This window comes from Papaver somniferum, chromosome 6 (assembly GCF_003573695.1).
Source record: "Papaver somniferum cultivar HN1 chromosome 6, ASM357369v1, whole genome shotgun sequence".
Taxonomy (NCBI): Eukaryota; Viridiplantae; Streptophyta; class Magnoliopsida; order Ranunculales; family Papaveraceae; genus Papaver; species Papaver somniferum.
In genome coordinates, this window is record NC_039363.1 from 105388713 (window position 1) to 105400673 (window position 11961).

General features: G+C 38.3%; 1 protein-coding gene and 1 pseudogene across 1 annotated transcript; both read right to left on the reverse strand.

Moving 5' to 3' along the window:
• Positions 1-446: 446 nt before the first annotated feature.
• LOC113291247 lies at positions 447-2135 on the reverse strand (annotated as a pseudogene).
• Positions 2136-10212: 8077 nt separating this feature from the next.
• Positions 10213-11630, reverse strand: LOC113288717 (salicylic acid-binding protein 2-like). The gene is made up of 4 exons (XM_026537839.1): positions 11469-11630; positions 10986-11390; positions 10778-10882; positions 10213-10694 (listed from the first exon to the last, which is right to left on the reverse strand). The coding sequence occupies exons 1-4, from the start codon at positions 11616-11618 to the stop codon at positions 10413-10415; spliced, it is 942 nt and encodes a 313-aa protein (XP_026393624.1). The 5' UTR covers positions 11619-11630; the 3' UTR covers positions 10213-10412.
• Between the last annotated feature and the right edge of the window lie 331 nt (positions 11631-11961).

Sequence of the window (11961 nt, forward strand, 5' to 3'; positions counted from 1 at the left end):
TCGCCGTAACCACGGTTTCACCCCCTCCTTCAAGTTTTTCTTAGGATTTCCTCACTTTAGGAAGTTTGGTTAACTATTGGACCCAATGAGGAACGGGCATACTCTGGCGCCTTTTTTTCCTAGGCGTCCTCTGTCGCGCCTAGAGTGCCTAGGCGAGCGCCCAGGGCGCGGTTTACAACATAGAAAAATCTCTAACATATTGATTTAAGATCAAAAAAAAACTACAAGGGTGAACAAACAAAGAAAAATGAAATTAAAACAAAAGTGAAATTACTACAGGGAGAAGGAGCAAGCAAGATAGAAGCATGAGTCATGACGGAGAGACAAACAAAAAAGGCGAAACAAAAAGAAACAATACGTGAAAATCACACTGATGACAATATATGGAATATGCATGCTTGTATAACGGTGATGAATCTGATGATGAGTACGATTTGCGTAGTCCATCAGTTCTTATGAGGAGTAAGATGTGCATAGTCCATGGATCCATAAGGCTCGAACAGCTCTGCATAGAGTCCCTTCTTCCGCTTAGGATTAGAACCCATATCTTTACACAGCTGATCATTGTACCAAATATGCAATATTCCAATGCAAGATTTCCTATAGTACTGACCAGAGTAACGTTTCATATATTTTTCCCACTGCAACACATCTTTCTCCATTTGCTTTATACTTGGCAACTTGAACCCGCCATCGAGAAAATGTGCCAACCATCGGCACCTCATTTCCGATGTGTACAAATTCGCAACACTCTCGGAATACCCAATTACTGTCAATTGTGGAATTCGCGGATGAATGCATTCTCTGCATAAATATCATCAATGCGCAAAATTAAGAATACGTATTTAATGGAGTAAAAAGGCAGTTTATACAACACATAGATACCTGTATAACGGAACTGTGGAGTTTGAAGAACCCATGATGTAGTTTTGAAATTTTGGTGATTTAAAGATGTTTTGGAGCTTTTGGTCACCCTTATAACCGGTACAGAGGATCACAACATCGGTTTCTAAAGGTGCTGTTGCATCATCATTAAACATCAACCCGTCTTTGTTGAAGCCAAACCCCTTGGATTTCTTTAAGACAATGCTTCCTTCTTCTATCTTATCGTACAACTTCTCGGGTGCAGTTGAGATCGAACAAGAAGCAATTTGTTGTAAAAAGCTATGTTCCGGTATCAAATTGTACTTCTTCAATGGAAACTTGGATTTGATGTAGCTCTCGACAAATTTCGAAATTGCCCATCTCTATTATACAAAATGAATTAAGCATTCATAAATATGTTTTAATTTCATGACAAAAATTTAAGCTTAAACTTAATCAACAAGATCTTTACCAGAGGTGATCGTAGCTAGGAGACTAAGAAGTAGTCCTTCCCCAGGCTTATGGAGCAAAAGTTCAGAGAAACGGTTGAGGTACAGCGAAGCAAGAGATACACCATATGGAAGATAATCGGGTACATTCCAATGCGCATATCTGTATATCAATGTACACGGATTTTCAACTCCTGCAATTGTATTAGTATCTACTGTCAGATCGCAGAAAGATTTAAGGGTTGTAAATCCATAACATGCAGGGAGATCCGAACATAAAAATTCGATAAATTATGAAGCACACACACAAAAAAAAAGTTACCGTTAGCTATGGCGCATTCATTAACAATGTCTAAGGCTGATTTCTGATATCCAATGACTGCAACACGTTTTCCCTTGACGAATTCTGCAGCATCAGAATTATCCATGGAGTGTATAACCTTACCATTGATGAAAGCATCTGGACCCTTATTTGGTGGGAAGTTAGGGATATTCGGAACTCCACTGAACTGGCCGATGCAAAGAATCACAAATTCTACTTCATGAACTTGATGTTCTTGAACAGTAGTGGTAGTAATAGTAGTAATTTCCCATTTACCTTTGAGATTACCGATACCCCCATCTGCGCCACCCCAATGACTCCATGAATTCATGTCTTGGCCTTGTGTTACGTACATAGTCGATGTCGACAACACTGGTATTGAATTTGATATACGGAAGTAAATTGAAATGCTTAGCATAAGATTCTAAATACCCCATAACTTGATTTTGGTTTGGAAAATCTTCTTTTACCGAAGACGGCCACGGATAATGCAAAGACATACTTCTAAACCATCACAACCGAACACGAACTGAAATCACATAGACGTTTCGGAATCCTCATGAGCCTTGAGGTCTTTGAGCTTGTGATTGACGCATTCCACTGCATCTTCAATGAAGGTATCCTCATTGAGAAGATCTTTAACATGTGTCTTTATGAGACCAAGGTCAGAAGTAACCTTTTTCAGCTCAGTTCTTAACACATCAAGACTCTTCAAGGTATCAACGAGCTGCAGTTTTGCTTCCTCAAAATATTTAAGAAAATCATGAACCACTTCAGCAGAAACCATATCTTCATTCTCAACATCCTGATGTGTATAGGAATAGTAGCATGAGGCATTAGGATGATCATCTTCTACTAGGGTTCTTTTCTTCATTCCCTTGGACCCAAAACCAATACCTTTGTCAAGAAACTCTTTTGCAAAACCGCTAGAGTTAGAAGAAGACATTCTTGACAAACTAAAAGAAATCCCAGAGTATGCGTACGAAACTCAAGGGTTTTGGTATTTAACGGTTTCTCAGGGAAGGTAGCTTTTAGGGTTTCTAACAATTGATTCGTGACAGTAACACGGGTACATGTACGAACACAATTTAGACCCGAAAAAAAAGGTATGCAACCAGTCGTAATTTTACGACAAAACTGAAGTGCTGCTATTTGTGAGAAGTATCACAAGATTTTTGGCTTAAATAAATTTTATATATCCATTGAGAAATAACTTAGAGCACAAACGTAGCAGGTAACATGGTTGCAACAAAAACTTGTTTAAGAAATAAACTAACAAAAGAAGAACAACATTAGACACAACCAACACTTTAGGCAAAGTTGTTTGCAGACAATAGTTTAGCTATAGACGATAAGAAAATAGCTCAACTAAATAAAGAACAATTTGGCCAACAATATACCTGATTAATAACACATCTTGTTCAACAAGATTTTTTATGAGTAAGTTTTTCAATCCTTGTGATTAATTGACACAAGTATGAGCACAAAGCTCATTAAATGAATAGTATTTACGGTTGGGTCTCTTTTTTTCTTTCGGATCTAGGAAAGAAATCTTTTTGATGTGAGAAATTATCATAAAACTTACTGTCATCAAAATACGAGACATAGTTTGGGTTCTTACCAGAAGAATTTTGACTTGAGGAGGTTGACAACCTGTTGACAATTTCTTTATAACCTTTTATTATCTCCTTCAGGTTATCTCTCATATCATCATTTTTGCTCCTTTCTCCTGAAATTTTGTTCACATCAAAGGTAACTTTATCTCCTCTTTTAACAGAAGAAAAGACTTGATCTTTCCTTAGACGATTTTTGTTAAGACATATGTTATGCTTCTGAGCGTTCGAGGAACTCATTGAACTGACTTTCCTGGTATCGTACACAGGGTAAGTACGAAAACCAATTGGTTTAGACATACGAATGTCAGTTACACCTTTGAGGATTAAGTCTATGGTGTGTTGAAGTTGAATACATGAATTTTTATTCAACCTAGAGTTTCTCTTTTGCTTAGCAGGTCCTTTTGAATCATAAAAGAGACATACTTTCTGATTATAAGAGTGATTAGAAAGTTCTGTATTAACACCATCGTCTGAAGATTTCTTTCTCCCATTTGATGTGCAACATCCTTGATCAGGAGAGATTATAGACACATCTTTTCCAATAGGAAGAGATACTGGTTTTACTTCTGAAATTGAAGTTCTCTCAGTTGCAATAGAAGTTGACGGTATAGAGAAACATCCTTGAATCGAGAGTTTACTCAAGCGATGTTCAATTTCCAATGCATCATTTTTGAGGCTTGCCTCGAGTAGGATACGTGAAGATTCAACTTCAACATTAGCTTGCTACGCACAAATGAAATGCACGTTTATCTAGGTTTGTGTAACCGTACCCAAAAATGTACATTTAGTTGGTTCAACAATAGTTAACCAAATGGTTAGCCATATGAGCACTTTCATAGCAACCATATTATTCTTTACCATAACTAGTTCAAATGACTCAAATGAACTAGTTAGAGAGTTGTTCAATTGCTTAGATCTTATAGAAGTATACAAGACACGGACGAAGCAAAAACAATTTGATTCACTCGAATCGATTCATGAACTTTATATCCATGGTTTGCAAACTTGAATTCCTTAGTTAATATAAGTTTAAGTTCACGAATAATCGTTTTTAGAAAATAACCAACTTAAGTACGCGGACTGGTACGCGAACTTAAGTACCCGAAATAAGTTTGTTTTCAATTCACAAACTCCAGCAGAAATTCTCGGGATGAAAACCTCCGACAGTTGCGTACTGGGAACGTGAACTTGGTTCGCGGACTCTTGTTCCGGTTTTTCTGAGCATCAAAGTACGCATACTTTGGTTCAAGGAATAAGGACTTATACATGTGTGAATTACCTCACAATGTTTATATCCAACCATGGTTATATAATCTAAACTCTCATTTCAATTGTTGAAACATTCTTCGAGGACGATATATGATTGTTATTCACAAACCATTTTTCGTCAAAGCCATTTTCAAGTAATTGAAACTTAACATGACTTTCGTCACTAGTAAAGATGAACTTGGCCAAAGAGAAAGCTTACCAACACATATTTCGAGAAATAGATACGCGAGATAAACTCGGCTCGAAATAGCAAACGTATATAATCAAAGTCTATATAGCAAAACGAATTTTGTCTCAAGATATGAGATGGAGTAGATAGACTTTTGAGTGATATATAAGTTCAAGGCTCCACATACCTTTTAGTCGATGAAGTTCCACCAGTTCCTTGAGTAGTTCTTTGTCTTTGTATGATAATCTCCATGGAGTCTTGAGCTCAACTACACTTTCTATCCTACTCCGAAACTTAGCTATAAGTAGACTAGAAATCAAGAATTATAGTTTTGATCACTAACATTGACAAACATGATTGAGATAGAAACGCATGCGAGTTCGACCGAGCAGTGCTCTAACAGTCAGGTTAGTGAAGAGCAAGCCAGGATATCTATAACAACTCTAGGTTTGAAAACCGTCAGAAGTTTGACCCATACTCGGAGACCTACAACCCTGGTTGGATAAACCATCCTAATTTCTCTTGGTCTAAAGGCTAGAATCAAGGCCAAACTAGTAATTCTCAGCCTCTCACATGTTTTGGCTATAATAAGAACTCTTTAGGTCAAGCCCAATTCCAGAACCCTTCTGAGAATATAATGACTAGCTTAGGAATCGCTTAGTATATTAAGATAGATCCAGGATATGTTAGCACAGATCTAGGAAATGTTAGTAAAGATCCAAGTTAGTTTTCAAGAGGAAACCAAGCAGAATTTTCAAGACTCTTGCTAAGTTAGAATTTCAAGTAGGTCAAACAGTTAAGACTCTAACTGAGAGAGATAACAGAAGGTTCCCTAGTCATGTGAATTATGTTACAACCCTTAGGAGTGGAAAGAAAGTTGACAATAAGGTTGCCATGGCTGACATTGAACATGCTGTAGTTCACCCTTCTGAGCCAGAAAATGAAGAGACTGATAGAGTCTCTAAAGAGACAATGAGGGTCCTAATGAGTCTAGATTTGTTCCCAGAGCCCCATTATCACAGCTGCTAGTTCCAACTAAGAGGGAGTTCAACTTTAATGATATATTGGAGGTTTTTAAGCAGGTAACTATCAACCTTCCACTATTAGATGCAATTAAGCAGATTCCCTCTTATGCCAAGTTCCTTAAGGATATGCGTACGCGAAAGCGAAAGCTTAGTGTCCATAAGAAAGCCTTTCTATCTAGCCATGTGAGTTCTATTATTCAGAATACCACTCTCCGAAGTATAAAAACCCAGGGTCCCTTACCATTTCTTGCACAATAGGTAATTACCGTGTTGAGAAAGCATTGCGTCATTTAGGAGACAATGTGAACTTACTACCATACCATGTGTACCTTAAGCTAGGACTTGGTGAGATGAAACCTACCCAGATAACAGTTCAGTTAGCTGATAGGTCCGTTAAAATTCCTCTTGGTGATCGAGGATGTTTTTATTGAGGCCGACAAGTTTATTTATCCAGTGAATTTTTTTATCCTAGATACCCAACCTGTCCCTGACCCAGAGAACCAGATACCGGTAATTTTAGGTCGCCCGTTTTTAGCTACATCCAATGCAACCATCAACTGTCTAAATGGTATTATGAATTTTTCTTTTGGTAACATGACTATTGAGCTGAACATTTTTAATATTAGTAAGCTATCCTCTGAACTAGATGACTCGAGCATAGAAGAGGTAAACATGATAGGAACATTAGTCGAGGATTCATTACCAAACACTTTATTAGAAGACCCATTAGAAAAAAATCCTAGCTCACTTTTTTATTGATTTTGATGATGATAATGTGATTAATGAGGCGAATGCTTTGTTAGATTCAACCCCTTTGTTAGACACTAGTAATGGATGGAAACCTAAGATCGAACTACTACCAGTTTCTAAGTCTACTCTGGTTACTTGTTTAGAAGAGCCTCATAAGTTGGACCTTAACCATTACTAGATACCCTAAAGTATATGTTTTTAGGCCCATATGAAACTTTACATGTGATTGTAGCATCCGACTTCGATAGTGATCAGAAAAGTAGGCTAGTAACCGTCCTTCAAAACAACGAGGAAGCTTTAGGGTGGACCATAGTAGACATTAATGGTATAAGTCATACTGTTTGTATGCATCAGATTTATTTAGAGACAGACACCAAACCTTCTAGGGAGATGCAACGTCGACTTAACCCTGATATGAAAGAAGTAGTTCGAACCGAGGTTCTTAACTTTTTAGATGCATGCATTATCTATCCTATTTCATACAGTAAGTGGGTCATCCCTATTCAGGTTTTCCCCAAGAAATCCTCTATTACTGTAGTCCAGAATGATAATGATGAGTTAATCCCAACTCGAGTGACAACGGGATGTTGTGTCTCTATCGACTATAGGAAATTGTACAAGGTAACTAGGAAGTACCACTTTCCCCTTCCCTTCATCGACCAGATGCTAGAACGATTATCAGGACATAGTCACTGTTGCTTCTTAGATGGCTACTCCGGCTATAATCAGATCGTTATTGCCCCAAAAGACCAGAATAAAACCACTTTTACCTGTCCCCTTGGTACATTTGCGTATAGACGTATGCCTTTACAGCTATGTAATTCTCCTGTGACTTTTCAGCATTGTATGATGAGCATATGTTTTGACATGGTAAAACGGTTCTTAGAGGTCTTTATGGATGATTTTTCAGTGTTTCGTTCGTCTTTCGATGAGTTCTTGCATTATTTTTCATTAGTGTTGACTAGGTGGAAGGAAAAGAATTTAGTACTTAATTGGGAGAAATGTCATTTCATGGTTCGTTCAGGAGTCAAACTTGACTTTATTAAGACTTTACAGGTTCCAAAAACCGTAAGAGATATTAGGTCATTTTTAGGGCATACAGGTTTTTATCGTCGATTCATTAAGGATTTTAGCTTGATTTTTAGACCTCTTTGCAATTTGCTTGCAAAAGATGTTAAGTTTGTCTTTGATGATGCTTGTTTAGATGCTTTTGAGAAGATTAAGACTTTACTCACTACCTCCCCCATAGTCCAGGCACCCAACTGGAATCTACTGGTAGGACTCTAAACAAGCCTACACTGATAACTGCAAGTGCACAGTGTCGATATGCAATACAGGGCAAGCACAGGTAGATCCACAGGTACAAGGTGGGTGTAGATTTGAAGTTATGGTCTTACTATACCGATTCAAACAAGAGAGTAACCAAAAATGGGGTTTTGTTTGCCGATACAACTAGATGTTGAAAGAGTCTTAGAACAATAAACTAATACAAAGGCAAAGAGTAATCTAACAAGCAGATAAATAGGGTGCAAGGGCAGTCGAATCCACATCTTAACCTACACAAAGTCAATTCAGTCTCAATAATGTTCTTGTCCCTTGTAATAGACACCGGTCAAGATACTAGTCTGCCGCCTATCTAGGGTAGTTTCAGGAGGATGGTTTAGTGTCACTAAGTAATTATCTAATCCTAGTATTAGATGTCCTCTCACAAAACAAACTAACCGCATATCAATCACTTAGATGATTAAACAATCCTGATATGGATATTCTAATCGCAACTAAGGTGTCCCTCCGAAGTACTAACTGTCTAGTTAAAGTACAACTAGTCAATGGATTGAACAACAATCAGTTAAACATGAGTTGCATCACAATTAACACTGTGGATGGGGAAAAACGAGTCGCCGGTTTTTTGGGAAGTGAAGAGACGAGCGTGCTGTCGAGACTCCTCAGCCGAGAGAAATGTTAATCCTCACACAGATACACTGCAAAGGGAGTGCTTAGATTCGAGAGATCAATCTGTATGACTCCGTCCTAAACCAAGTCAATGGCCGTTCTAGAGTCAATTCGGTCGCAAAGAAGGAGATGGGTTGATCTGTAGGAGGGAAGCTGAGAATTGTGTGGGATCAGTGATGATCAAGGATTTTGGGTGTATTGAAGGTTTCTGCAATTTGTGGTGAACTTATGAGTTCGAATAAGTTCTGATGGATTGATGAATTCATGAGAGTAGTTTTCTCGAGGAATTATGCGTATACAGTTGATAGATAGTGATCAATCGTTGTCTGTTCTTCTTCAATCATGGATTCAGAGACTTATTTATATTGTCAGAGTTGTGAACACCTTGATCCCTGTAAGTGTGACGGTTTCTTGAGTGAAAGACTGGGAAAGTGGGAGATCGTGGTACAACCAGTTCCAGGTCGTGCGGAGACTGGTTGATCATTTACCCACTACTTTGCTAACTCCTTCAACCATTGACACGACTTACTCACATTTCTCGTTGTGGATGAATCCACGTGCTGTAGGCCGCCAGACCAAAACCCTAGTTGTTATCCCCCAATTTGATGTGATTGATGTCTCACGAATCATGGAGTCTGAGTGACAGACGTGTATTGATTAGTCAGTTGTTAACTGATTAGACAGTAGTCTAGTTTTTGTTGAATCGAGCATAAGTGGTGAATGCTCATCGATTCATGGATCGAACATGTAATTCTCTGAAATGGTGTCAGTATTGTAGATTCTGTGATGAATTACTGACCAGCGAGAGAAAGTATCACTCGATTCGACGAATTACTGAATATTGAGAATTTGACGCGCAACTGAGCAAGTATTGCTCAATTCGAAAAAATACTAAATGTTGATAATTTATCGTGCAATCGAGCAAGTATACTCAATTCGACAAATTACTGATAATTCACTAAATATTGATAGCTGGATCAATATTTGAGCAATTGAGCAAGTATGCTCAATTCGATGAAATATTTATTGATGACGTGACCCAATAAAATATTAAAATATTGGTAGATTACCAAATATTATATGATTAATTCAGATGTTGGTTGCTGAATCAATATAAATTCATTATTTCTTAAATCCTGCTCAGAATGATGATTCGTAGAACATTTTATTCGAAACCCTAATTTCAGATCATAGTTGATGGGTCACTGAAAATAGGTCATGAGTGATATATGGACCGACCACATAGGATGATGGGCGTCCATGTGGTGCCCAATGCTCGAATGAGCATGCACCAGGGTTCTCAGTTCGAGAGTTGATGAAAGAATGATACCCCAATTAATCTGGGTATACCCCAATCTCGCAAGGAAAAAAAGTACTCCATGTTTATTCATATATTTGTTCAGTGGTTATTTTTCTTAGTAAAAGGAAAAAATTTTACTGTAGTCTGTGGCCGCTTTTGTTTACAAGGATACAACCAAAACCAAGCACTGCACCTTTGATGGTACTGTTTAACCACTTATCTTTAATTCAATCTTTTAATCGACATGCTCAGCCACTTCTTTTGTTTGTGAAATCTCTTCAGATTTCAACAAAATCCTCTAGCACCTCAAATTTTGGACCAATATAGGAGACATGAGATAGGTAAGGGAGTTGGTCCCCTTCCACAGTGTTCTCTATTTATTAGAATCATGAAGATGCTAACATCTTGATCTGGTCTGTTGTGTAAGGACGTTAATCCAGTGTTACTCGCACACAGTCGCTAACTTTGATGCTAATCTAGTGCTCGTCGCATAACTTGGAAGAATGTAATGTCGAGGTTTCCACCGTAAATATCATTATCAGTACGATATCGTGACATTATTAGACGCTAGTCTAAAGATTACAAGCACCATTTTCCTTCTGCATTTTATTTTTCCAATATCAATACATATACTCTTACTATAACTTTTCATTATAAAATTGAAGCCCGAACGAGTTAAAAGAGCTAACGACGTTTCAGGCTTCTTCAGCAATCTCATGCAGACAAGCAAAAAGCTCTTGAGGCTTACACATCATGACCATGTGATCGGAACCAATGATTTCCCTGACCTCATCCACTGGATCCTTTTCGATCGTCCAACACTGAAAATCCCTTGTCAACGTTTTATCTAGCTCGGCTATGATATAAACTCGCTTAACTGATCCATATTTCTGCTTGGACGTCGTCATTTCCTCCGACATGTGTTCGTTACTGAACACACGTATCGGTCTCACCAACATAGCTGCTAGAGTCGCATCCTGCGATATATATTATATATACTTATCAATGAGATCGCCTTCATGATTAAGGTTTTAATTAGTAAACTAAATAGTTTAGTTACCTCAGGCGAACAGAGCTCATACAGATTTGACAACATGTAACAGGGACCGAACACGAAAGTTTTAGCCCCTTCATCGTAATTATATATGGCGTCACCTCTGAAACCCTGTCTCCATATTTCCATATGCATCATGATTCATGTGAAATTCACTTTACTAGTTCATAAATTGGTAAATCTTGCAAAAAAATCTCTGTAAACACAAGCTAACCTCTTTGAACACATCAGGGAACTTGAATTCTGGTAACATGTTAGGCAGCAACGCGGTGAGAAAAACAGCCACGGAGATCTTTTCTGGGAAGGCTTCCATAGCTTTCGAGATAACCAACCCTCCCATGCTGTGACCAACAAGGATCACCTTTTCTTCTTGTTTTATGGATTTGCAGTTAGGGAGAGAGTGCTCCATGAAATCCATCAATGGCTGGACATAGTCAGAAAACGATTGAACGTCGTTTACCTGCTTCGGGTTGATTCCAGCACCAGCCATGTCAAGAACTGTGACGCGATGACCTGCAGATTTCAGTAGAGGTGTCAACTTATACCAACTCCATGCTCCATGACAAGCTCCGTGAACAAGCACAAAATGCTTCTTTGTTGATCCAGCACTGTTGGTTGCCTGTGGTTGAGGAATGAACCCAGTTTATACATGCAAATCAAACTAAATAGAAAGAAAACGGTGAAAGAAAAAGTATACCTTTAAGGAATTATTTCCATCCTTCGTCTCCATATTCTTCTTAATTTTGTGCTTGTGTTGAGTATATATTTTTCTTCCTTTATACTGTTCTTCTAATAAATTTTCGCCATTATTCTGAAAAAAAAATACAAAATTGTTTACTGCCTGCATAGCGGTACGAGTACACCTTCAGAAGTTATTGTTGGAGTACGTGGCGCGAAGTAAACCTCATATGTATAGTTAGGATAGTCCCACATGGAATAAGAAGAAGTACATGTGGTGTCTAATAAACTTGGGCATCTCCTTACATAGCATCGGGGCCTTTTAGATTAAAATCCCACACCTGCTGCAACAGGTGGTTAAGTGGGGACAATATCAGTGCTATGTGGTCGGGCTCAGAAGTAGGGTCTGGCGGTCCGTGAAGATCCAAACAACTGGTATCAGAGTCTATGGTTGGGGCTACTCTCCGAACGGAGAAGTGATTGTGGATGTCACCCGGTACGGCGCAGGTGGA

Excerpts from the sequence above, each read along its gene's own strand:
- LOC113288717 (XM_026537839.1), bottom strand. The coding sequence starts at position 11,618 with ATGCAGGCAGTAAACAATTTTGTATTTTTTTTTCAGAATAATGGCGAA. Across the intron at positions 11,391-11,468 it reads ATGGAAATAATTCCTTAAAG|GCAACCAACAGTGCTGGATC; the intron begins GTATACTTTTTC and ends CCTCAACCACAG. Across the intron at positions 10,883-10,985 it reads TCCCTGATGTGTTCAAAGAG|GGTTTCAGAGGTGACGCCAT; the intron begins GTTAGCTTGTGT and ends ATATGGAGACAG.